General features: G+C 37.4%; 3 protein-coding genes across 13 annotated transcripts; all 3 read left to right on the top strand.

The window, feature by feature from the left end:
- Nucleotides 1-249: 249 nt before the first annotated feature.
- On the top strand, nt 250-9,703 carry LOC132276563 (pentatricopeptide repeat-containing protein At3g26782, mitochondrial-like). Of its 11 annotated transcripts, none has more exons than XM_059778044.1 (8): nt 250-542; nt 867-925; nt 3,152-3,233; nt 3,830-6,294; nt 6,455-6,502; nt 7,133-7,451; nt 7,979-8,213; nt 9,414-9,703. In XM_059778044.1, exons 1-4 carry the CDS (start codon nt 464-466, stop codon nt 6,046-6,048), a joined length of 2,439 nt encoding a protein of 812 aa, XP_059634027.1. In that variant the 5' UTR covers nt 250-463; the 3' UTR covers nt 6,049-6,294; nt 6,455-6,502; nt 7,133-7,451; nt 7,979-8,213; nt 9,414-9,703. The 11 variants fall into 11 exon arrangements, with proteins under 11 accessions (XP_059634027.1, XP_059634024.1, XP_059634019.1 ...); XM_059778041.1 differs by having other exon boundaries at nt 6,787-7,451; XM_059778036.1 differs by having other exon boundaries at nt 6,455-6,670; nt 6,787-7,451.
- Nucleotides 7,380-9,491, top strand: LOC132277534 (G-box-binding factor 1-like). Its single transcript, XM_059779386.1, has 5 exons — nt 7,380-7,451; nt 7,849-7,924; nt 8,039-8,213; nt 8,406-8,442; nt 9,414-9,491. Exons 1-5 carry the CDS (start codon nt 7,380-7,382, stop codon nt 9,489-9,491), a joined length of 438 nt encoding a protein of 145 aa, XP_059635369.1.
- A 3,489-nt stretch (nt 9,704-13,192) lies between the features above and the next one.
- LOC132276046 (uncharacterized) lies at nt 13,193-16,351 on the top strand. The gene has a single exon (XM_059777297.1). It carries the CDS (start codon nt 13,375-13,377, stop codon nt 16,114-16,116), a length of 2,742 nt encoding a protein of 913 aa, XP_059633280.1. The 5' UTR covers nt 13,193-13,374; the 3' UTR covers nt 16,117-16,351.
- Nucleotides 16,352-27,429: the final 11,078 nt, after the last annotated feature.

The raw sequence follows: 27,429 nt of genomic DNA, 5'->3' as shown, positions 1-27,429 counted from the left end.
AACCTTATTTGATGATGGGTTAATGAATTGTATCTGCATGAGCCTGAATAATGAGATGATATGGGTTGGGTCAAACTTATATACATAAGGGCTAAACTTTTAAAATGTAGAATGATAATAAAAATGGGCCTTAAAATTAACCAGCCTGTTCTAAAGGCTAAGTTCGGTCCGGTTACTAATGAAAGTAAATCCTACTAATAACAGTAGTGTTTTTTTTTTTTCGCTTTCTTTGATAGAAAAATTTCTTTACGTTATTTATTTTTTACCATCTTCAAATACACGCATTCTATGTACCATTTTCGAACAATATTCCCAACCAAAAACCCTAAATTTAATCTCGGGCTCTATCTGGTGGTAGTAGTATTAATATACTATTTCGGATTGGTCTAATCGCCCATTTTCCCAATTTCTGATTGTCACTACAGAATAGCTCGCGATTAGTTCCGGCAACGCGCCGCCGTCTATGGAGGCGCGTCGTCTCCGTGTCCTATTCAGAGATGCGGTTTCTTCAAAACGTCCAGTCACTGTATTCAATCGTTCAAGTGAGACTCATTTAATCATCTCTCTCTATATATGTATATATATACATTTTTGTGGCATCATGTCATACGCATTTCAATTCCATGATTTCAGTTATATGCATGCACTGTTGTTCTTGATGGAAAAAAAACATGTCTCTTGCTTTTTATTTAGGTATTTTGTGCTATACTTGAAAACATGTATAGTAGTAGTACTTTCTTTTACTATAGTTCTTGTGCTCCCGTATGTTCCTAATTTGAATTTTATGACGTTTCAAGCTATCACTGCTGCTAAGTCACTTACATTATACAAGTTTGTGAATGGGATTTTATTTATTTATGTTTCAGATCATTTAGGATCATACACAAAGGCTGATGGAAATGGGAAATTCAGAACAAAATCTGAGGTTAGTATTGCTATAACTGTTCAGGCAACTGTTTTCGACTCGTTTAAAATGTGGATTGTTGTTTCTAGAACATTAAGCGTTTAGGCATGACCTTTATAACCCACAAAGATGAAGTAGGATATCCCTTGATCTTTGATTCTTTTCCTTGTCTGAAGTTGTTCGAGAATAGAGATTATGGTGCCAAACTAGGAATCCGTTTTGTATCTTAAGTTTTATTCACTATTTTCCCCATTCCATTACTTAATTTTTTTATATTATGACTATGACATTGTTTTTGACAATTTAGCGGCATGAGTGATATTATTTACAGTTGATAAAGACTATTGTCTAGATATTGTTGTGTTTGATGCTATGAAGCATGAACACGACAACACACAGGATATTTATGACATCAAATTCTTTTAGAAAGTAGGGCATGGATGTAGTCGTAGTGAGAACATGCCAATAATGAATTCTATTACCTTATCACAAGTAGTTATGATATTTTTTTTAGTAATTATAATAATTTATAAATTATAGCGTTAATATGAAAATTTGAACTTATGAATTATAATAATGAATAATCAACTTATGTTGCATAGACAAAGACAAAAACAAGGACACAATATATACAATTATGCATGTGTATCTAGATATGTATATGTGTGTACACAAAATGGTAGTGTATCATCTTTTCCTCCCTTGCTCACTCCTTTTAAAAAATTGGTTATTACTTTTAAAATGTAGTCAATTATTCTGATAAATTTTATATAGAAATTCTGATTTGGTCCCTTTTAACAATTTTTTTTTTCTTTTCTTTTCTTTTTCACATTAAAAGAAAGTCACATCTTAATGTCCAGGTTTTGCCAGCCCTGTGTGTGTAGTGGTGCAACTTTGGCAGGTTGAAGGGTTAACTCAATCTCAATCTGAAGTATAAAACCTTGTACTCTAGCCGAAGTTCAATCCAATCTTCAAACTGATGAACCCAACTCAAGTTTATTTCTCTGAACTCGGGGTAGGCTTGGGTTGGTCAGATTATACACTGGTTTAGTTTGGGTTAAGCTTCAATTAAGCTTGGCTTTTTAATAGTCTAATCATAGTATTGCTAAATAATGATAATATAGCTCAGATTTGAGTAGGGCTCAGGTTGTTTGAGGCCTCTACTTAAGTTCAACTTGCACTGAGCTCTGTTGAAATTTTCAACCAAAGATAAACTAAAGCAACAAAAGAATTGTTCAAGTATGTTTAAAGATTAGATTGATCCTACATAGATTAGGCTTGAACTGCCCAAGTTGCATCTTTACATGTTTGGTAGTAGTCCAGAAGTATTGACCATGTGTTCAAAAATAAGAATATTACAAGTATAGATATATTCAAGCTCAAACATCCTACACAAATTAAACATGTATATGATTGGTCAAACATGTGTGGGAGTGTCAGGCAAGTGTAGTGTCCGGCACAATTTAGGTTCCTTCATGTAAATATCTATGCTTGTTAGGTTGGATATAGAGATTGTTTGCAACTAGTGCATGATTGTGTATTGGTAATTTTGTGACAGCTCGTGCGAATGCATGTATTTGTATTGCTTCAAGCTTACTTGGATTTTCATGTGAAATCTAGTTAAGCATTTAGGTTTGAAAATTTTGCGTGGCTTGATTTACCCATTACCTGATAGTTTTCATTTGAATTTTTTAAATTTTCTGTATGGAATGGATTTTTTCAATTAATATGATATGAGCAATTTTACTAGATAGACTATAATAGCACGATTTATAAAATAGCAAGAAATGACCTTAGTAGACCAGACATTCATATGCATCATGTATGTGGGTGTTAATAGCTAATTATTTTACACATTTCCATTTGATTTGTTCTATGTAGGTAATTGTGAATGAAATAAATTCAATTAATATGATATGAGCAATTTTACTAGATAAACTATAATAGCACGATTTATAAAATAGCAAGAAATGACCTTAGTAGACCAGACATTCATATGCATCATGTATGTGGGTGTTAATAGCTAATTATTTTACACATTTCCATTTGATTTGTTCTATGTAGGTAATTGTGAATGAAATAAATTCAATTAATACGATATGAGCAATTTTACTAGATAAACTATAATAGCATGATTTATAAAATAGCAAGAAATGACCTTAGTAGACCAGACATTCATATGCATCATGTATGTGGGTGTTAATAGCTAATTATTTTACACATTTCCATTTGATTTGTTCTATGTAGGTAATTGTGAATGAAATAAACTTCTTTGCACATTATGGTCGAGGCTCAACTTGCCAAAAATCTGAGCAATCCGAGGTGGGAGGTATAATTCATATATTTAATTGCTAGAATATATGTTATGATAAGTTCCTCTCATCTCCCATCGTCCCTTCTCCTTTGCTGGATATGGTCTGGATATATTTGAATAATTGTCAATGAATTGAAGACGTGGCTTTAATAGGAGAGACTCACCAAAAATGACCGTGTAGCAGACGCAGAAGAAACCTTGACAAGGCTTGCAGGAATATTATTGATATATGATTCCTGTGTTTCTTTTTTTTGTCGAGGTTGTGTTGGTGTTTAGTGTACCATCTATATGGGTTGTTGTATGGCAAGGAGGTGTATGGGGAAGAAGTGCTGCGTGTGGTCTTGGCTGGAGGAGAAGAAAAAAAAAAATGTAAAAAAAGAAAGGATGAATTTACCATTCCCTACCTGACTTGGGCTTGTCCAACATGAACTGATTTAAGTTTGTCTAGGATTTGTTAGAACTTTGTTTAGTTGGGCCATGGACTGACAGTTTGGAAGTATCTATATCAATGGAAACAATAAAACTTCTGTTATATATATATATATATATATATTTTAAAATATCATTTATTTACTTAATGTTGATTTACATTCCTATTTTTGCAAATATAGGTGAAACCACTTCTGAGATACACAACAAGCACCCTCATTTGTGGCAGGAGTTTTCCACCAACCCATATGAGTTGCACAATTGTATAAAAAGTAAGGTAAATTTAAGTTATCCAGACTTCAAGAACAATGATACTGGCAAAGGTCTCTCGCTCAGATCCAATATTGGCATTGCCTCATTTGTGGAGTTAGAAAGCCATTACGATCTTCTTCTGCATTCCTGTAATAGCTTGACCACTCTCAAGCAAATTCACTCATCTCTCACTACTTTTGGCTTCATCAGGCAAAGCCCTCATCTGGGTGCTCAGATCATTATCAAGTATTCCATGTTCAGGTACCCGGAAAGTGCTAGATTTCTCTTCGATGATATTCACCATGGACCCAATTCTTTCCTCTGGAACACAATGCTTCGCGCATACGCTAATGGAGGTCATTTCACTCAAACGCTGGATTTCTATTCGCTCATGCGAAGAACCGGCATTGAACCCAACAATTACACTTTCCCTTTCATTCTCAAAGCATGTGCTTCCAAATTGTTATCTGTCCAAGGAAAGCTTGTTCACTGTGATGTTATAAGAACTGGGTTTGATTTTGATATGTATGTTGAAGCCTCTCTTGTTGACATGTATGCTAAATGCGGCTTAATTGATGATGGGCGAAGGGTTTTCGATGGAATGTCTGAGAGGGACCTCATCTGCTGGACTGCAATGATCACAGCCTATGAGCAGGCTGAGCAAGCCAAGGACTCGCTGATTTTGTTGGACAAGATGCAGCAAGAGGGTTTGTCGATGGATTCAGTTACAGCTGTGACTGTTGCCTCTGCTGTTGGTCAGTTGGGAGATGCAAAGAAGGCTTATTCAGTTCATGCATATGTCATTTGTAATGCTTTTCTCGGGGATGTCTGCGTAGGTAACTCGATTGTTGCCATGTATGCCAAGTGTGGGGATGCAAAGAACGCGCGTATGGTCTTTGATAGAATGGAGGAAAGGGATGGGATATCATGGAATTCCATGCTTTCTTGTTATACCCAGAATGGACTAGCGAGTGAAGCGCTATTACTTTTTGATCAGATGCAGGCTTCTGGTTCTAAACCTAATCCTGTGACAGCATTGATCATGGTCTCGGCCTGTTCTTATCTGGGGTCTTCGCAGCTTGGAAGAAAACTCCACAATTTTATAATTAATAATGACATAAGAATAGATACAACACTTTGGAACGCAATTATGGATATGTATGCCAAGTGTGGGGATTTGGACACTACAGTTGAAATTTTCAATAGGATGTGCTCAAATGAACGGGATGTTAGTTCTTGGAATGTGTTGATCTCAGGGTATGGCATGCATGGACATGGTCAAAAGGCACTTGAACTCTTCTCGCAAATGCAAGAGGAAGGTGTACAGCCAAATCACATCACTTTCACATCCATCCTTTCTGCTTGTAGCCATGCTGGGCTTATTAATGAGGGTTGGGAGTGTTTTTCAGCCATGGCAAAATTCTCTGTGATACCCGAGGCGAAACACTATGCTTGCATGGTTGATATGCTTGGCCGAGCTGGTCTTTTGCATGAAGCTTATGATTTGATCAAAAAGATGCCATCACAGCCAACTGATGGGGTTTGGGGTGCGTTGCTTTTGGCTTGCAGAATCCATAGGAATACTGAATTAGGGGAAATTGCAGCCAACAATCTATTCCAGCTTGAGCCAGAACATGCTGGATATTATGTGCTAATGTCAAATATATATGCAGTTTCAAGTAAGTGGCAAGAAGTTGGAAAGCTGAGACAAGATATGAAACGTAGAGGATTGAAAAAACCTGCAGCCTTCAGTGTGATTGAGTTTGGTAAAGAAGTTCATGGATTCCACACTGCAGACCAGTTGAATCCGTATTCAAGAGAGGTTTATAGAAAGGTAGAGAGTTTGGCAATCGAGATGAAGATGGCAGGGTATGTGCCAGATCGGTCATGTATTCTGCATGATGTAGAAGAGGAGGATAAGGAGCACATCCTCAACTTTCACAGTGAGAAGCTGGCTGTGGCTTTTGGCCTTATGAAGATTGAAACAGGATTGGCAATTCATGTAACCAAGAATCTTAGAGTTTGCAATGATTGTCATTCAGCCTTCAAGTTTATTTCAAAAATTTATGAAAGGAAAATTATAATAAGAGATGCAAATCGTTTCCATCACTTTCAAAGTGGTTCCTGTTCATGCAAGGATTACTGGTAAGCTGGGTCTGGTTCATTAAAGTGGCATGCCAGTAAGTGGTCACAAAAGTGCAACCTGGTGCATGCTCCTCTGGATCCAGTTCTTCCTCTTCCTATTCTGCTCTCTCTACATTAGCTGTGTATGGGAGAAGAAGCAGATTTATTGTCAGCTGATACTCAACTTACTCTGGAGTCCAACGAGGTAATGCAGGTGGCCAATGAAATTGCCATGCCAGGTTGTGTCTGATCTTCAAAATGAGCATGGCAGGTGAGACATCTTATGGCTCCCAAAAAGTGAATCTGTTCTCTTTACTTGAACCAGTTCTATTCTCTGAGAAATTGCCCAGCATGGATACAACAACACAGAATTCTAATGGGAAGCAGGTATGAATTGGCTGAATATTTTTTGTTTATTTTTTAATCGGCAGGAAGCACCAACTACCCCATAGTATCCTGATTGGTCGGCTTCTATGCAGGTTTGTTTCACATATGGTTTCTTTTTTTGTTGAACTATATATTAGTTTAGTAAGCAAATCCTTTTATTAGCTTATATCCTTCAATCGGCATACTATGGTGCTGGAGCTACTCCACCTCCTTTTTTCGCTTCTCCTGTTGCATCTCAAGCTACCTATGGGGGGAGTCAGGTGATTATTTCCGATGTGCGAGATTTAATAAAATTGCATATTGTGAAAACTGAAAACTGCCTGTTCCTTGACTTTCATGAGAAAATCTAATATGTCTCTTGTTGGTGTTTTTTCAGCATTTTTATGGTACCACCATATGGAACACCACTTCCATACCCAGCTTTCAATCCACATGGAGGACTTTATGCTCATTCTAAGATAGCTGTGGTACCCAATAGTTTATCATTGGAAATTTATTTTAGCTTTGATGATGTTCCCCACCACCACCACCACTACCCCTCGCACGTACACAATTTTCCTTTTTTCATGATATTTCTATAAATTTTAAGACAGCCAATTTCAAAGACAGGAAAATATGATATGAACGGTCAAAGTGGGAGCTAAACTTTGTATCCCTACTGGAAAAGATTACAATATCCTGGTCACAATTTGATAAATTTATCTATTTCCTTGTGGGCTCAGGCCTCAGTGTGCGACTTTGACAAATACAGAGGCTGAAGGAAAGGCATCTGATGGAAAAGAACCAGGGTATATGAAAATTTCCAAGGGAACTCCGGCAATCACAGGTTTGACAGGTGGCAAGTCAAGAGAAAGCAAAAAGGCAGCTTCAGCTTCTGGAAATGATGGTGCCTCACATTTGCAGAGATATCTTAAAATTCATTAGTTGCTGGCTGTTGACATTCTATGTTATTTTTCTTATTGTCAACAAATGCCTTTCTACAGTGCTGAAAGTTCTAGTGAAGGATCATTAGAAACAAGTGATGAAAATGATAACCAACAGGTATGAATCTGCTCTCTCTCTCTCTCTCTCTCTCTCTCTATTCTGGACCTGTACATGATTTCAGTTTTACGAACTTGTTTTATAGATCAAAGTTTAGTTTGGTATATTTTTTCTCCAGGCTGCATAAGCCTTATCCGAACTATGTTACTATTTTTTAGTTTTTGTATGACCTGAAACCTGGGGATGCAAATAATTGGAACCTGGTTCCAATTCTCTGCATCCCCTCCTAACATACGACCTTATTGGGACATGAATCAATGTCTAACTTGCACTGTATTGAGCGCCTTCTGAACGGTCAGTTAGTGAACCTGATTACTAACTTCAAATATTAGGCAGGACTTGGTATATGTTGTGAGTTAGATTTTATAGTTTTATTTAATTTTCATTTTTTCTGAAGGCATCTTCTGCAACTAAGAAGAGAAACTTCAACCAGAGGCTCGCTGATGGTAGTCCTAATTTATTTAAGAACATTGGTTATCTCTTTGTGAAATAAAATATACCAGTTTTAACTCTAAAATTTTCTTCAGAAGGTAATGTGAAGAGTAACGCTGCTGTTCGCCATAAGTGTGAAAATCCTTGAACCTCAGTTCAAGGGAAGCCTGTGCCAACAACCAATTTGAATATTGGTATGGACTTCTGGAATGCATCTGCTGCTGGGGCCGCACCTATGAAAATGAGACCAAATGCATCTGGTGCCTCACCACTGGTGGTTTATGCTACCGTAGTTGGGCGTGAAGGCATATCGATCACCAGTTATATCAGGTAAAGTTACAATTGATTGAGTTGAATAAATACATAATTGTGCACGGGATATTATCCAAATTTGATTTAGCATATTTTTTAATTTATATGGATATATGATCCAAGTATATGATACAAAAAATGAAAAACATTGAGAATTAGCACATGGAGCCCCTTGTAGTGGTTCAATTTGGGAGGTTAAATTTATGGCAGGTCTAATGGTCTCACTGTATTAAGGGGAAAAGCAAGAGTATTTTGTAATTAACGTACTTGAAGGGGAAACTTCCAGGGGACTAGCAGTATGATGTCATAGTCTTAGACGGCCAACAAACATTCTATAGTTTGTTGACCACAACTAAAATGGGTTTTAGGTGCCATTGCTTGGTCTTTGGTGAAAGTTTGGACTACCAAGCATGAGAACGCAGGTTTAAGCCTGAGAGCTGTCACTTTGTGCAAATGCCTGGTTTTTAGTGAAAGTTCAGACTATCAAGCTTGGTAATAAAGATTCAAGTTTGAAATCTTTCACTTTTTGGAAATGATGCTAAAGTTAGGTCTGTATACACACTTCTTACGGCAAAGCTCACCGATAGCAAGACTAGCAGTGGGCAATTGCCTCTAATTTTGGACTCTCGGCTTAAATAAGGATATGCTGAGATGAATGAATGACAAAGTTATGGTAGGTGTCTAGAAATCACTTTCATGAACTTAGAATTGGCTCTGATGAATGATAAGATGAGAGAGCTAGAGATGTTTCATCTTGTCTACCAGATTTTATGGCAGAACAATCGAGGAGAAATATGGTGTTCGAGGTTAGGGTACTTAGGGAAGTTAAAAAACAATGTCTATTTGTTTGAGATAGTAATAGACGAGTTTATAACCTTTGATGTAACAGATCATGTGGCATTAAGAATACAATAGCGAACAGAATTTGTAAGCATGGTTTTTATTTTTTGTTTTTTTGTTTTTATTTTTTTATCTTTGCCCTATTACATGTTCTTTTGTGTGAAGTACTACTATAGCTTTATATATGTTTCAGCACAGAATTATTTTACCTTTGTTTGATGTTCATTAACTTTATTGTGACTGCTCATAAATATTGGTGGATGAAGTTAGAAATGATCAACCTTTATTTTATACCTTTATTCCATGCATCTGAAAAATATTTTTCTTCTTCTTCATTATTTATTTATTTATTATTATTTTTTTGGTATGCTTTCACAGGATGAACGGGAACTAATACGAGAAAAGAGGAAGCAATCGAAGAGGGAGTCAACAAGTGAATCGAACGACGAGGGATGAGAGATGCACAGGGTTGCTGGGGAATACAGTTAAAAATCGAAACGTTTCAGTCGAGCTGAAATCTTAAAATATGTTTGTGTTTTCATTTGATTGACTTGCATAGAGTTAAATTAAGTTTACGAATACCTTATTTTATTTTTTAATCTTGACCCTCATTCATAAATAATGTTCTTAGTCCTTAATGTTTATTACATCACAAACTAGAAACGCAATCTCAAATGGACAAAAGAGATTATTATTATTAATTAATTTATTTTTTGGTCACCACACTCTAAGCCCGTGACAACTGGCTTGATTAAAGCCAACTTTTTATTTGACTATGATGATTTTAGGTAACATTAATATGTGAATCCGAATTGATCTAAATTATTCTTGTATGGTTTGAATTGGTTCGATTTAGACTATTCGACGATTCGATTCAGTCTCAAATTTTCTGAAACTACTAAGATCAGCTTCATTCTATTTGAAGGCCTCGCTTCACTCCTCAACTCTGCTTCTCTTGACAACAGAATCCATGGAGTCTCTCTAACCAGAGACCTTCCCGCCGCTTTCACACCTTCTTTTCGCTGACGATGCTATCCTCTTCTGTCACGCAACCATTTCCGAAGCCCACAATTTGAGAAGCATTCTGCAGGACTATGAAAACCTTACCGATCGAAAAATCAATTTTGAGAAACCAGGCGCTTGCTTCAGCCCTAACACTCCCTTGCCTACCGAGACACTCAGTGTGCTAGAATCCTTGGTATCCAAGAGAATAGTTGGTCCAACACCGGCACTTTCAACTACTTTGCCGACCGGGATAAGCTCCAGAATTAAACTTAATAGCAAGCTTATGAATTTCTGGTGGAGCGGGAAAGAAAGCAGTAACCAAATAAAATGGCTTGGTTGGTCTGGACTTTGCGACTCCAAAGCAGCAGATGTGGAGGGCTTAGGTTTCAGAGACATTGAGGCATTCAACCAAGCTCTTTTTGCATCACCTCCAATCCTCCCATTAACTCACCAGTAACTTATGTTGCGGAACTCGAACCTCATTTCTCAATTTTTCAGTAGTCGAGATAGTGCCTTCATTCTACAAAACTCTCCACCATGGACATCTCCTTGCAGGCTCGCCCCCACATTTCTCCTGCTCCATCTCATTGGGTGCTCCCTCGTGAGGGCCATCTCAAGCTTAATGTTGACGCTGCCTTTTTCCAAGTTCTCTATGACCGTGGCTTCTTCCTTCGTTACTCTAGAGGCAGAACCCATTTTCTCATTGAGCCAAGGGTGCCAAATAAATCAGATTGATTTTTCCATCAAGAGGACTATGTGAAATCTTCGATTTTTCTTCTTCCTTTATCCCTATCCAATAGGTACAGTATTTAAATTAATAGAGAATATTTTCTTCTATATGAATCGATGTTTTTTTATTACATTTTAATTCCTTTCCGCTGCCTATTAAGGAAAATCTCTAATTACGAGTATGTACTAGAAATTTATTTTTTGTCGATAATCTAATGCCTCCCTTCGTTTTGTACTAAATTGAGGTTTGTCAAATTACATTAAATTTAAACCCCATCAACTATTATGTTTTAAAATATGTATGACGCTTTGTATTTAAAATTAGATCAAATTTAATTCCAAATTTAAATTAATTACTATTATTATTATCTTTATTTCAAAACACTAATTCCGTACTCTTAAAAACAAGCCTAAGGGTTTTGGAGAAAAGAAAAGAAAAAAATAAGAATTATTTTCTGTTCAGACAATTGGAGGTCTGTGGTTTCACTGTTTTAAAAGATCAATTTTGGATCTTTTTAGCAAAGAGCTATTAAATTTTGAAACTCTCACCGTCATCACTTGAAAATGTTTGAGCTAGGAATTTCAACCTGGTTTGATTCCAAAAATTCATTTTCACTAGTCTTCATTTTTTAAATCCGTCTGCACCCGTCCTCGTCCTGGGTTCGAGATATTTGATTTACACAGTAAAGTAAAACAAATTTAAGATAAATTTTTTTTAAAAAAAATTAATTACAAAATTTAAAAGTTTCAAAACAAATCAAATATATATATATATATATATATATATATATATATATATATAATTAATAAAAAAATATTTATTTATATATTTATTATTAATCGATGACAAATTTTTATTTTTATTTTTATTAGGGATAATTTCACTGACACCCCCACTAGTTTGGCCAAATATCAGTCTAAAATATTTTTCGAAAATAACTATCACTTAGGTCGATTTTCGCTTTTTCGTCACAGTCTCCATTAAAAACATGTGAAAAGACAACTTTGCCCCTATTTTTTAATAACATATATTTCAAAATATCAGATTAGTTAAAAGACAGTTATACCCCTAACAATGAATGAGCATTGCGTAGATGGTACTGTTGGCCGTCGTGGTAGTGGTGGGTGGTGGCTCCAAAAGTTGAGTGTTGCAGAAGAAAAAGAGAAAGTGTAAAGAAAGATTGGTGGTTGGTGGTCGGCGATGATGGGGGGTGGTGGTGGTGGTGCCGCCGGCAACTGTGGTTGCATAACCCAAACCCATTTTTGTTGTGTTAGAAAAAATGATATATTTTCCAAATTTGGAATAACCAAAACAAAATTTTGATTAAAGGTGCCTCCAATCTAGTCCCCAAACACTGTAATTGATTATTTTGTTTTCATATTGGTGTGTGTGATAGAGAGAGAAAGAGATTAAGATGAATTAGAGGTTTTGCACCAAACACGCAGATCCACTAATAAAACCACAAAATTGATCACAAATCAACCAAGCCACACAAAACCACGGCGGCGATCTGTGACCTTCCACTTCCAATTCCAGCGACGGAGTGGACCGGACAACGGCGACGATGAGTAAACTATTCGGTGAGGACCAGCCGATCCACAGCCATCCTCTCCACCACTACCCACCATCATCCAAAGTAAGCTCGCAGCCGTTAAATCCCGTCGATCGCTATCAAACCCAATCATGGCCCATCACCGGAATCACGACTTCTTTAGTCGCTGATTCAATACCGTCCCGAACCAGCCATCTCCACCTGCCGAGCACACTGCCGTCAATGTTCCTAGCACCGCCGCAAGCTCACCGCCGCCTTCTTCACAGCTGACACCATCAAACCATGGCAAATACAAGCTCAACACCCCATCGTTGGAATTGCGCGACACGTGCCGATCGACATCTTCTTGAGGAGAGCAGTCGAGGCATGTTGGAGGTCCTCTTTACGGCGATCGCTGACGATTGGTGGTGGTGTTGTGCTTATGTGTGTGTGAGTGTATATATGTCTCTGTGTGTATATCTAGGAGTATATATATATGTGTGTGTGTGTGTGCGCGCGTGTAGGAGTATATACACGCAGTGGAGAATTGCTCGACGAGGGAATCGAGATCAGGCGAAGCCGGACAATGGCATATTTCGATAATGGCGTATATAACATAATTTGTAAATTTACAAATTTTTAAGGGGCCATATTGTCTTTTAATATTGATATTTTGTAAAAAATTAAATTAAAAAAATGAAGGTAGGGTTAAATCAAAGTCAAAGGGTAAAAATGTACTTTTACTTTTGCGAGTGAAAAACGGAGCAAAAGTTTTTAATGTGGGTGATAGTTATTTTTCAAAGATATTTTATACTGATATTTGGCCAAATTAGTGGAGGTGTAAGTGAAATTATCCCTTTTTATTATTATTATTTTTTTCAATTACGTTCTAAGCTTTTATTTTGATGATCCCAATCTCCAAAAGAGACCGTCGGTTCGTCACAAGCTTATTACAGCCGCCGCATCAAAATTGAACGCACCGACGGCTTCCACACAACCCGTAGTGCATCTTCCTTAAGACTGATTTCTGGCGGGACTCAACCGAGTTCTTAAATTCATGCCAACAACAAAAGATGGATTTCTCTGAAGACTGGAAGTCTCTGTGGCCAATCTCCTCTGTTTTCTCAGCCCCATCCCTCCTTTCCTCCGTAGGCGGCGGAGGCGGAGCTTCTTCGACTAAATCCAAAGACTTGGGACCTCTCGTCTTCAACCCAGTTCCCGAAACCTTAACCCAACTCTTCGCCTCTCCCTCTCTCGCTCCTCTCCTCCCTCCTCCTTACCCACGCCTCTCTCTCTCTAGATTCCTCCAGACCTCCGCTGAAGCCTCCATCCTTCACTCCACCAGCACCTCCGTCGGCCGCAGCCTCGGCCCACAGCTCTCCGACTCCGGTGCTTCCACGCTGCCCCACAACCGCCTTCAATTGCTTCGGTGCGGACCCAAAAGCAATTCAGTTCTCGCCTTCTTTCCCACCGGTGACAACTCCGATCGAATTGGGTTTCTTCTGCTGTCAGTACAGGATCGCAAATTGAATGCTAGAGGAGATGGGGGTAAGATTTTTACCGCTAAAACTAATTTCAATCATCGTATTGTAAGATTATCTATTAACCCAGTTGCTGATTGGTGTTCGAGTTCTGGTAAATTATGTTATACTACTGTTGGGTATTTGTTAGCTTATACAATGTACTCTGTTCATTGGTTTAGAGTGAGAATCAGGGGACTTGGTACGGATTCGGAGAGACCGGTATTAGATACTGTGGGTAGTAAATTGTTTAAGAGTTCTTCTGTTGCGCATGCTTGTTGGAGTCCGCATTTGTGTGAAGAGAGTGTGGTACTCCTAGAGAATGGTGATTTGTTCTTATTTGATTTGGATTCTTGTTCTAAAACTCAGGGTTTGAGTGCTAAATTTATTGGGAAAAGGCTGAGGGTTCGATGGGATGATTCAATTAGTTTGGAAGAGGGTGGATGGTTGAGCTGTGAATTTAGCTGGCATCCGAGGATTTTGATTGTTGCTCATTCTAATGCTGTGTTTCTAGTGGATTTGAGGTCTGGTGAAGGCAAGGTGAGCTGTTTGCTGAAAAATGAGAAGTTAGTTATGGATACAGTTGTTCTAAAAGATCCATTTGTTGAATTTTCTAAGGTAGGATCTGATGGTTTTTATTTTGCCGTGGCTTCTGGCCATTGGCTGCTGCTTTGCGACTTGCGTAAGCCATTAATGCCATTGTTGCGATGGGCACATGATCTTGATCACCCGTCTTACATTGATGTGTTTCCATTATCTGTGATGAGGTCACACTCGAATGATGGTAATTATAAGTGGGCTTCTGAGTCAGGCTATTGCATTGTTATGGGGTCATTTTGGAACTGCGACTTTAGTAGCTTTTGCTATGGGCCTCCTCTTAGTGGATCTGTTGCTGCTGAAATTTCGAAAGGTTGCAAATCATTTTATGCATGGGAGCTCCCTTCAGAGCTCTCACTGTCAGGTCGTGAGTGTCCCTGTGGAAGTTGTCTAGTGAGAGAAGAGTTCTCAAAGGATGCTCTTCCTGAATGGATTGATTGGCGGCAAAAGAAAGAAATAGTTTTGGGGTTTGGCTTCCTTGACAAAGACCTTTCTACCCAGTTGTTTGAAAAGGACAGTTTTGGTGGGTTTACGCTAATTAGACTGATGTCCTCGGGGAAGCTTGAATTACAGAGATACTGTGCCTCATGGGAATTCCAAAAAAAATGGGAAGAAACCCACAAAGAACCACCTCTTCATTTTGAAGATTCTCTCCTATACGCAGTGGGTGATGCGGAATATACTTTTTCTAAGAGCTTTTATTACCTGAAACTTGATTTCCTAAATGGGTATATGAAAGGTAATCTTGCCAAAGTTCTGGGTGAAAAGATGATAAAACCTTGTAAGGGTCCTCGTGAAAAGGAATCTTTTAGTATTGATTGCCATCAATATATTTGTGAAAAGTTGAAGGCATGTGGATTCAGTAGAAAAAGATCAACTTCCACAGTTTCTGAAGTGCTTAAAGACACCAGCTTGCCGACCACCATACATGAAATTGCTTCGAGGAATTTATGGGTAGGCTTGCCTATGGATCTGTTACAGTTGGCTTTTTCCACCTACTCAGAATTCCTTGAAGTTCTTGTGGACAAGAAGAAGGTATCCTTGGAATTCTTAAATATTCCCCTCCAACCCCAGTTGCCTCCTTTCTTCTTGCACAAGCCTTCATGCCGTAGCAGTAAGTGGTCAAAAAAAGTGCAGCCTGGTGATGCACCTGCGGGTCCAGTTCTTCCTCTTCCTATTCTGCTCACTCTACATAAGCTGCGTGTGGGAGAAGAAGCAGATGTATCGTCAGCTGATACTCAACTTTCTCTCAAGTGCAACGAGGTCATGCAGGTAGCCAATGAAATTGCCATGTCTGGTTCTGGCTCTGATCTTCAAAATGACCACGCTGTTCACCTTGGCGATGACAGAGATGAGATGTATTATGGGTCCCAAAAAGATTCATGCTATGGCTCCCAAAAAGTGAATATTTTCTCTTTACATGAACCAGTTGCATTCTCTGAGAAGATGTCCAGCATGGATAAAATGCCAGAGAATTCTGCTTCTAAAGATGAGAGATTTACGACCTTGGTTTTTAAAACACCTGAGAAGAAGCTTGTCTCTAATGTCAAAATGGAAATGGATGGACCAGACATGTTTGATGCCCTGTGTCCACTAGAGTTGAAGTTCAATGATTGTGCAACAAAATTTGGTCCTAAGGAACTGAAAACATACAAATTGTTGAATAGACAATTTTCAAAATTTCTAGAAGGATTTTAATCTATCTCAGGAATTCTTTAGTAGGTCTAACTTCCAGAAACATGGTCCATGATATTGTTTATTAGTTTTCATTTTCTATTGGGGGTGAATTTGGCTTGTGACACCCTCTTCTTTTGCTTTCCTTTTCTCGTTTTGTTAATTAACTTGTAATGAGTGGAAAGTGCACAGAGCTATAATAGAAATGTTGTTGTACAGATTCCATCTAAATGAAAAGGGTCCCAAATCTTGATTGAAATCTATTTTTCTTAAAATCAATGAACCAAATGAACAGATAACCAGTTGGTGCCTTCCTTTTTGAACAATCAGGTGAAGATCAGAAAATAAGAACTGATAATGATTTGTGCGTTCTCATTTTTGTTCTCTTCCCTTTGTAGTTCAGTAATATCTCCGATTAATAGGGTTAAAGTTGCTTGAATATCTCTAATCCCACTTGTTTTGGTTTGACAGGTCCAACGGATTACAAAGAAACTGTTTCTTGATCATATGTTGGATGTCAGTAATTTCACAGCTTACGCTTAGCTTTATTAAACGGATTACAAAGAAACTGTTTCTTGATCATATGTTGGATGTCAGTAATTTCACCGCTTACACTTAGCTTTATTAAAATTTGAATCAACATTTATGTAGATGCTTTTTGTACTAGTTTATGTGAATTTAGTATCAGTCAGCTTTCCATTTTGTTTCTTGTATATTTGAAGTAAATTTTGCCTGTAGTGACCTGTGTTTAACTTCACATTCATTGTTATTGCACAGATGAAAGAAAGATGTTGATTATGGTATTTCTTTTATCTGTATGTATGTACGGATGCATGCATGTCTTTGGTTTATGTGCTTGTGCACGAGCACGTGTGTTTGTGTGTTGTATTGTGTCAAGGATGTCAAATATCAAGTTTATCGGAGTTTTGTACCTGTCCCATTGACATTGCACCACAAATAGTTGATCAGAGTTTTGGTTTATGTGCTTGTGCACGAGCACATGAATTGAACACTAATGCAGGTAAATGATGGGCTTGACGAAATACTATTACTATTAAACTGTTGCAAAAAGGGTGTACGAATAGCTTCACTTATACCAGTGTAAATTGATCCTCATTTTATATATACTTATATCTATAGATGTACACTCTTATATTGCAGCTCAATTCAGTAAATGGGCCAATTCAGTTCCTTTGGGGCATTTTATTGCCTTCATTTCACAATCAGTTATATGTTGTATCTAAATTCGTAATTGCATTTTTTTTTTTACACATGTTAATGTGATAATTTTGCTTGGTCATGCAGGCTTTGTGGTGGAAGATTTGCGATGGAAAAGGGATCAACCAGTTTAATGATTTTAGGCTCCTTTCAATGAAGGTTTGTTGACATCTTTCACAGGTATGTTGGCGGATGAGAACTTGAATTTGCTTTTAAGTAACATCGAAATTTTGCTTTTTGACTAGGAAATCATTATAGGAACTCAAAAACCTTATGTTGATACATGATCTTCGTGGTACATAACAAGAAGTACGCATGACTATATTACAGGTCTGAAACTTAATTTGTGTGACACTGTGGAATGACCGTTCAAGGCACCTTTAGTCATCTTCTTATTATTACAATTCCTTACAGCTACATATTAGATAACTTGGGACTAAAAATCATATTGATCCAGAATATATAATAAAAAATCAACGCAACAAATAATCTTTTGGAGCGATTGCTGTACAATTGTTTTAAGAACAAGCAATGGAACTTAAATTACACAAGGTCCCCAGCAAATAACCTTTTGTTTAAACCTCAACAAATAGTCTAAACACTTTCCTGAATATAGGTTTATGCTGGCCCTTGCTAACTAAATTGTTTATCACTATGATCAAAAGGGGTATAAACAGTAACTTATCTCTTGCCTTTTGATTCCAGCAAATATATTCAATCATTGAACTTGATTCCAGCATTTTTTTTGTTACTGTCTCTTACTTGATTGCGACTTAAAATGAATTTAGTTTAAAGGTTATATCTGTTGTTAATTATTTAATATATCAAACCTGTAAAATCTCTCTCTATGATAGAATTTGTAAATTGGGAATATTAATTTCTGCTGGCACAAGTTTGCATGTAAAGAGTGTTTATTGTAATATAATTCAGATTTAGTTTTATGTTTTTATTTTTTATGGAGACCTACTATGCCCCAGATTGTTGATCTGTCATATGGTGTTGATTTTACCTGTATATCTATGCAACTGAGTAGCCTGTGTATTTAACTGTCTACTTTACATGGGAAGAAATGCTTTATTTATCCAAAAATAATAATAATAATTTATTTATCCAAAAAAAACATAGGAAGAAATGCTTAGTCTAGAAACTAGGGAAGTTGACCTTTATCTTAGATACTTTGTGAAAAAACTGGAAGTTCATGTGTGGATTTGTGGATGTCATATCAAGATCAAACTGTCCATGTACGCTTCTGAAGTTTCTCATGCAGCAGAACCATTTCATTTTTCACTTGATCAAGCAACCACGATGCATCCTCAATGGACCTGTTGCTTTGTCTTTAACTAATTTTTGATAGTTCAAACTCTATCTGGTTTTGTGTCTGCAAATTATTTACTTGTTTCAAAAGTCTATTATTTGCTCCTGTAAGCTCCCACAAGCTATACCCCCAATTTATTTATTTATTTATTTTTCATAAATGTGATGATATTATTCTAAAGACAAGCATTCAGTACAATGGTATATTTGAGGATGAGAACTCATACAAGAAAATCATAAACCAAAATTGAGAAGCACTACGGGTGCATCCGTAACAAAACAATAATCAGAAGCTGTCTAAGATCAACAAGAGAGGTCATTAACAGAAGCAATAGCAGCAACATCCAGAACCTCAAAGATGATAGCTCTAACAATCTCCACATCACCCCTACTGCAGTCCCTATGCATTCTGGTATTTCTTTCCCTCCAAATGGCCCACAGAGTAGATGTGAATAGCATGGAGAAGTGAGTAGTAGTTTCAGTTCTAAGCTCAGCCCAGTTCAATTAATCACTAAATGATTGGCAGTGTAAATTCCACTGAAAAAATGAGCTAAACCAGTCCCATATTTTCCTGGCCAGCACACAGCCAAAGAATAAGTGATCTGTATTCTCAACTGCTTTTCCACAATTATAGCATATGGGAGCCAATGATATACCCCTCTTCTGCAGATTAGGACAAGATAGCTTATCCTGAAGAATGATGCATACTGTCAAGCAACACCTCTGTCTAGCCTTATTCCAACATAATTTATATACCATGACACCCTCGGATTATGCATTCTACAAGTCTCCCAAGCTCTCTTAAAGCAGAATTTCCCATTGTTCCATCTGAAAGAGTCATCACCAGAAGAGAGAGGGACAGCAGTAATTTATTGAATAACATTCTGCATTTCAGAAATAGGTAGTCCCTCAAGACACCATCTGTTATTGACAATATTGAAGATTTAATGGAGGAATCAGTGGGGGAAAATCTTTCAGTAATTGATGTTGTTTCCTATTATTGAAGATTTGGTGTTACTAGATGAATCAGTGGAGAAAAATCCTCCTTGTTTCCTATTTTCTAATTCTTTCCATTCTCATAATTTCTTCTCCTATATAAAGGAGCCTCAACCATTGAATTGTATATGAATTGGGAGAGTATTATAAAAGTGATGTAGCCCTTTGGGCTCTTTTTGCCGTGGATGTAGGCCCTAGTGGCTGAAACACGTAAATATCTGTGTGTTCTACTTGTTTTATTTATCTCTTCGCTTCCGTTTTATGCTTTGCAACATGATATCAGAGCCTAATTTCTCTTCCTAGGTTCGGACCCCTATTTTGGGGGTATTCCCTTAGCATCTGAAATGTTGCTAAGGGTGTTTCTTGGTGCTATTTGTGACTTGCTTGGACTGCCGATGTGTTCGGTTGTATTATTCTTCGCCTTCGCCGTGTCTCCGGCAATTTTTGTTTGACTTGTTTGTGTTGCTGGTGTGTTAGGTAGCATTGTTCTTTGTCTTCCCTAATCTCTCTTCATCATTCACACATGTTATTACTCGTCATCTCAGTGGCAAGTTGGGCATTCATGTTCCAACTTGAGGGGGAGTATTGAAGATTTAATGGAGGAATCAGTGGAGGAAAATTTTTCAGTAATTGATGTTGTTTCGTATTATTGAAGATTTGGTGTTACTAAATGAATTGGTGGAGAAAAATCCTCCTTGTTTCCTATTTTCTTGTTCTTTCCATTCTCATAATTTCTTCTCTTATATAAAGGAGCCTCCACGATTATATTGTATATGAATTGAGAGAGTATTATAAAAGTGATGTAGCCCTTTGGGCTCTTTGTGCCGTGGAGGTATGCCCTAATGGCTGAAACACGTAAATATCTGTGTGTTCTACTCGTTTTATTTATCTCTTCGCTTCCCTTTTTTGCTTTGCAACAGGCAGTAAGCACATTCAAATTAGCATCCCTAGGAAAAAGGCATGGATCTCACCATTATGTGCCCAAACCTCTGAGACAAAGTCCCTCACACCAAGGGTCTTGGAACAAGCTAAACATGTGTCCATCAAAGATCTTAAATGAGGTAGCATGAAGAACAAGATCCCTCAAACAGCTTATATTCCCATGTAGAAGAGCTGGAGGTAGGCTGTAAAGCATTCCAGTAGGAAGCATCCCTAGCATACTTGTCCCTAAACCACCTGCACCACAGCATATGTCTTGATTCTTCTAATTCCAAAGCCCCTTTCACTTTTAGGCCTGGCTACCATGTCCCATCTCATATAGTGCATCTTGGAAGCTTGATCGGTAGAGCCCCCAAGGAATTTTTTTATCTTCCTCTCAATGGATATCACAGCAGCAGGTAACTGAAATGCTGAGCACCAGTACAAAATTATTGGGTAGATGACAGCTCTAATCAGCTCAGTTCTCCCAACCATACAAGTTTCCCCAAGAAGCCAATTTGGAGCTTATTTTATCCACCAGAGCAGAACATGAATGCTGAGACCCCTAATTTATTTTGGACTGATGCTAAAATGTGTACTAGACATGGAAGCACTTCTGGTGAAGCTTGCAGGATGATAATGTTGACTGTGTAATTCATGTTATTATGTGTGAATTTTACACAAGAGGTGTTACTGTGCAGCTATAAGGGACACAACTTTCTCAAAGGGATGCGTGACGGTGTTCGACTCAGACACATTAATAGAAGTTAATTCAAACTTATTATCCTTCCATTTCTAAGTTTAAAGCTTTCATATTCAAATAAATTTGTTAGTATAAGTTAAGTCTTGAGCTACTCTATCGAATCTAATCAGATTCATTTCTCTTTTTAATCTATTTAAGAAGCTATAATCAGATTGGTGTGCAGAAAGGACCGTAAAATTAGCCCTGCCATCTTAGTACTTTGTACTGTGTTTTTCTTTGTCCTTCCTGACATTTAAATACAAAAATACCTAATAGGCTAACAAAGTGGGGTCAGAGCAATTCATTGATCAACTGGTATTCAAGTGGCCTTGTCAGAAAACTAAAGTGAGGAAGAAATAATGACTACCACAGGTAATTCTTAATCAATGGTTAACATTTTCAACGGTGAAAATTATGAGTTTTGGAGTATTAGAATGAAAAACACTATTTGTTAACCCAAGGTTTCACAGTAACTTGGTAATTTTGATGATAACAACCTATTATTGTGGAAATTCAATATTCTACCTGCGTGTGATAATCTTCAGGATATTTTATAAATTCATGTGTAGATCCATGGATAAACACACAAGTTCATTTGGATCTAAGCTCAAGATATTCTACTTGGATGTGATAATTTTCAGGATATTCTATAAACTTGAGTATGTGTAGATCCATGCATAAATGCACAAGCTCATTTAGATCTATGCTCTTGTCCAATGGAACTCAAATTTTGAAGATCAAGATCAAGACCATGGGATTTTTATGGGTTGGTGAGAGCTAGGATTTTTTGTAAAGTTATTTATGTTGCATTTGATTTGAAAGCTCAACTCTAGGATTTTAATTAAATCAAGGACCTAGCCTGTGAGATTTAAATCCAATTATTTTAAGGTCCCTATGATAAATTGACTTGGCCCAAGAACTTAGATGATTTTCATAAAAAGAGTCATTTGACCACTTGGTGTCACTTCAGCACTTAAATTTTAAAATTAAAGATTTTCAAAGTGAGTAGACGTCTAGACCTGAATGAAATGGCCAAAGCACTGCAAGTGCTGGGTTTCAGGAAATGTCTCTGTAGACATCTATATGTATCCCTATAGACATCTACTTCTTAATGAAATGGCAAAGGATGCAGGTGCAGAAGTTCAGGAAAATTGCCAGTAGATATCTACATGGTTCTTTCTAGATGCTACCCCTTCATGTCCTGCAAATATACTGCAAGTACATACTCCGTAATTCTTGGAGCTTAAGGACCAGACGTCTCCATAAGCTTATCTAGATGTCTATGTCAAAAAGTGAATCTGCAACTAGGTGTCTACATGTTGTCTTCTAGACGTCTACATGCATTCGGAACAGGCAAGTGCTGAAAGTGATACAAAGAAGACTAGACGTCTACATGACTCGTGATTTTTTAAACATGTTTCCAAACAGCCTTCGAATACACTCTATCGGACACATTTTCCAATAAGGCTATAAATAGTAGGTCCCTTACCCTTTTGATTAACTTTTTGCAGTTCTTGTACATAGCTCTTGTATATTCTTGAAAGCTTTACAAACCTTGATGTAGGACAAAAGACCAGCCTCGAATAGTTGAAATAAATAAGAGTTATGACTGAAAGTTCAAATGAACAGGGTTGGGGTTCAAGAGGCGTTGGTAGACAGAAAGAATTGAAAACAACAAAAACCTATTGGAATCACACCAACAGGGCCTAGGCGTCACACCTAGAGAAGGCCTCACACTCTCAGAATTTGTGAATCACTCACAAAGAAATCTCGAAGATATTTTTATTCATTCATCGACTTTCTTACCAAGATTACATTCTACCCCTTTTATAACTTATGCGAGTGCAACTCATTACCCTTGGAATACCCCATAATTAAAGTAATCAAAAGTTGACTCTATAACATAATAAAAGTAATCACCCCATAATTGAGGCAATCAATATTTGACTCTAGGATTACCCCATAATTAAGGTAATCAATACATACCTAATAGCATAATTAAAGTAACTGAAAGTTGACCAAATCTCCCAATTATTCAAAACTCCATATGGACCCATATTATCTAACCTATGCCAGCTCGAATCTTCGAATCCTCCTTTTGGCACCTTTTATACACCTTTAAAGATTTTTTGCCATTGATCTCCATCAATTCTCTCCGGCTTGGAAAAACTCGACTCCGACGAGTAAAAGGGATGAAATTGCTCATAAAGGTTGGGAGCTAGATATTGGAACTCACTATCAGCAATCCAAAAGAGCAGCCTCGAATAGTTGAAATAAATAAGAGTTGTAGTTGAAAGTTCAAATGAACAGGGTTGGGGTTCAAGAGGTGTTGGTAGAAAGAAAGGATTGAAAACAACAAAAATCTATTGGAATCACACCAACAGGGCTAAGCATCACACCTAGAGAAGGCTTAACACCCTCAGAATTTGTGAATCACTCACGAATAAATCTCAAAGGATATTTTTATTCATTCATTCACTGCCTCACCAAGATTACTGGGATATTGTGGCCCGAATTTGGTGCTGCCACTTATAACCCGACGACCCCTTGGATGAGCTTTATGTGGGCCCAAGGAAATTTTTTGACCCGTTTTTTGCTCATAGGTAGTGGACCCTAATTATTCTCTTGTAGCCCGATATATAAGGGCGTATAGGGTTTGGAGTGGAGAGAGAGAGAGACTCTGAAATTCGTACAGAAACAAAGTGGGGTTGAAAACTTGTAATCTCCGATTTTACACGTAGTGAAAACTTTCACCGGATCCTAACCGTGGACGTAGGCTGTTGCCGAACCACGTATAAATCTGTATTCTTTGTGTGGCATGTTTACTTTTCTATCTTGATTCTTGATTCAACTTGGGTTTGTTGCTTTTGTCATAACAATTACATTATACCCCTTTTATAACATTCTGTGAGTGTAGCTCATTACCTTTGGAGTACCCATAATTAAAGTAATCAAAAGTCGACTCTATAACATAGTAAAAGTAATCACCCCATAATTGAGGCAATTGATATTTGACTCTAGGATTGCCCAATAATTAAGGTAATCAATACTTATCTAATAGCATAATTAAAGTAACTAAAAGTTGTCTAAATCTCCCAATTATTCAAAACTCTATGCGGACCCATATTATCTAGCCTATGCCAGCTCAAATTTTAGAATCCTCCTTTTGGCGCTTTTTATACACCTTTAAATATTTTTACTATTGATCTCCATCAAACCTCTTGCTAAATCTTAGATCTCTTACTTCTTACTTGAAAATCTTAGAGATCTTTATAATTTTCCTCTAAAGCTGAGCTTTCATCACTTCCTACATCTATTACTCTAGACCCCCCCACGCGGGGGGGGGGGGGGGGGGGGGGGGGGGGGTGGTGGTGTTGATTTGAACTATGTAACAAAAATTTATAAATCAAATTGTAATATAATTTTTTAAAATACTAGTTATAGCATATTGTTAGCATATATGAATAGCCACGATTTATAGAATGATTTACCATATTAGTATAGATTTGTAGTCAATTGTGGAACATGAAGTGTATTTGACAGAGTTAATGAAGGAGTAACTGATATGTGACCCTTCCTAGCAATGGAAGATGGAGAGCCATCCGCAAGGCGTACCTTGCGATGGCTAGAACAGATACTATAAGATTGGAAGAATGAGGACATACCAGTCATATTGTCTGAAGCACCAGAATCAATGATCCATGGTGTTGAAGATGTAGATACGCTATGTGCAAGCGCAATAGTACCTGAGTGGGCATAAGTGGAGATTGGTTGAGATGATGCCTCCATTTGGTTGAAGAATTGTTTGAACTTGTCTAAATCAGCTTGAGTCAAGGTAACTGTGGCAGAAGATGTAGAGGCAAAGTTGTCAGGAGTTTACAACGAAACTGGTTATGTAACAGAATGTGTAGAGGATTGAGACTGTTGTTTCTGTTGTGGTGGGCGTCCGTGTAGAGCAAAACAACAAGATTTGATGTGACCAATTTTTCCTCAATGGTCACATCGTCCACGTTCTCGTCCCAAAGTGGTAGAGCTCTGAACTGACTGGGATGGTGCAGTTCCTGAAAGGTTGGGAACCCGAACTGCCATAGCAGAACGATCAACAGAAGCAACACCTAATGGATGAGTCCGACGGCTCTCATCTGACAACACATAGGAGTATGCATCCTTAAGAGTAGAGAATGAAGATAAGCCCAATAAATGAACACAAGCATACTCAAACTTGTCGTTCAACCTGGCAAGAAATTGGAACATTCGATTCTTCTCTACAATCCCTGCATATAGAACTGAATCATCTGGATTCTTCCAAGAGTGGAAGGAATCATAATATGACATCTCCTCCCAAATAGCACGAAGCTTGGCGATGCAACCTGAAACTGTCAAGTCACCCTGAGAAATCTTAGTGGTATCTCGCCCCAACTGGAAAATTCGTGCATTATTCTGCCTCTGAGAATAAGTGCGTTGAACTGAATCCCAAATCTACTTAGTAGTCTTCATAAACATATAGCCAATGACTATGTTTGGTTGCATCGAATTGACTAGCCAAGACATAACCATAGTGTTATCTACAAACCACTATGGATACGCCTTCTCTCACTCAACTGGCTCTTTCTCAGAACCAGTAATATAACCAATCTTGTCTTTGCCACCAATGAACATCTTGGCAGACTGTGCCCAAATCAAATAGTTGGAGCCATCCAACTTCATTGTGGTGATTTCAAGTCCTGGATTTTCTGATGAGTTGGTGGGAAAATGGCACCACCACCCGCGGAACTTGAGCCAAGAGAATTAACAGTCGAGGACCTTGAATCTGCAATAATCTGTCACACGACAATAAAAAATTCCAAAAACACCACAAATTCTGTTAATAAATGAAAGGGTCTCCTCAGACCATAAACAATAACAATGTCTCCTCAGACCATTCCCGAAAAATCCAAATACATACTTTTTTAAAGAGCGTTGCCTGCTTACATATAGCCAAACAACCTCTTTCTTAATATCCGGAACCTCTCTGTAGACTAAAATTTTTTTTACCCAAGTCTTTCTAGGTGTTGAAGACCAATTGTTCGCTCGGTTTTTGGTCTTAAGCCGGTTGATGGACTCTTGCGGGTGTGCCAGAGTATTTGTATAAAACACTCAAAATATTGAAATGAACACCAGCCTATCCTTTTTTCCGATGGCTGATTTCAGGCGAATGTGTGGGAGAGAGAATAGTAAGAACTCCCAGCAAGGGTTTTTTTTTTTTCTGCCTTGTTTGCAAGGACTTTTATTGTAGGTGTTAAAAGAAATAAAAAAATGCAATGACTAAAGAAATTTGAATGAACTGGTTGAATTTAAATTAACTTTAAAGAAAAGATGGCTGAATGAAAATTGACTGAAAAGTAAATGGCTGAATTGAACTGGATGACAAGAATTTAATCGATTGCCAATGAAATGGATGACAATAATTGAATCGATTGCCATTTAATTGAAAACATTTTTAATTAAAATAGCATAACAAAATGCAGTGACAAGAATTTAATAGATTGCCAGTAAAAGGAATGACAAGAATTTAATCAATTGTCATTTAATTGAAAACATTTTGAATTGAAATAGCATATTTAAAACTGGCAGAATGGAAATTGCATGGAAAGTAAAGGAATGAAATAAACTGGCCGAATTAACATGATGCGAATCTGATCAAAGATTGGCATTGAATCCGTTTGCATGAAAGAAATGACTAATAATGTAAATAGCATAATTAAAGCATCGCAAGAGAAGAGTAAGTTACTGGAACTTAAATTCTTTGAATGAAATTTGCCATTTGGACAAAAGAAATAAAGATAAATGACGTAGAGTCAGTTGAATGAATTTTGATTCATGTTTTGTGGTTGGTGCTAGACCAGTTGGAATGAAATTATAACACTTCTATTTATAGAAGTTTTAAATCAACTTATTCCCTAATTAATTGCTCTGAAAATTCTTTTTTCCTTGATTTCTTCACTTCGTAATTCAAACTAGGTTAAAACCCAGTGTTCTTCCGCTTCTTATCTCGTCTTGCTTCAAATAGAAAATCCTTGCTGAAAACTCTTCTTGATATAGTCAAATTCAAGTTGCTAAAAAGTTGCTAGAAAGTTGCTGGAAAGTTGCTAATTTTAGCAACTTCTTTC

This window comes from Cornus florida, unplaced genomic scaffold (assembly GCF_030987335.1).
Source record: "Cornus florida cultivar Cherokee Brave unplaced genomic scaffold, ASM3098733v1 CherokeeBrave_3.0.0_Hap2_Chr10, whole genome shotgun sequence".
NCBI lineage: Eukaryota > Viridiplantae > Streptophyta > Magnoliopsida > Cornales > Cornaceae > Cornus > Cornus florida.
Note: the sequence above shows the minus strand (reverse complement) of the source record. Positions and strands in the feature narration are given on the sequence as shown.

Coding starts and splice junctions, on each gene's coding strand:
- LOC132276046 (XM_059777297.1), top strand. CDS start 13,375: ATGGATTTCTCTGAAGACTGGAAGTCTCTGTGGCCAATCTCCTCTGTT.
- LOC132276563 (XM_059778044.1), top strand. CDS start 464: ATGGAGGCGCGTCGTCTCCGTGTCCTATTCAGAGATGCGGTTTCTTCA. Junction 926..3,151: donor AATTCAGAACAAAATCTGAG/GTTAGTATTGCT, acceptor TGTTCTATGTAG/GTAATTGTGAATGAAATAAA. Junction 3,234..3,829: donor TGAGCAATCCGAGGTGGGAG/GTATAATTCATA, acceptor TTGCAAATATAG/GTGAAACCACTTCTGAGATA.
- LOC132277534 (XM_059779386.1), top strand. CDS start 7,380: ATGCCTTTCTACAGTGCTGAAAGTTCTAGTGAAGGATCATTAGAAACA. Junction 7,452..7,848: donor ATGAAAATGATAACCAACAG/GTATGAATCTGC, acceptor TTTTTTCTGAAG/GCATCTTCTGCAACTAAGAA. Junction 8,443..9,413: donor TATTAAGGGGAAAAGCAAGA/GTATTTTGTAAT, acceptor ATGCTTTCACAG/GATGAACGGGAACTAATACG.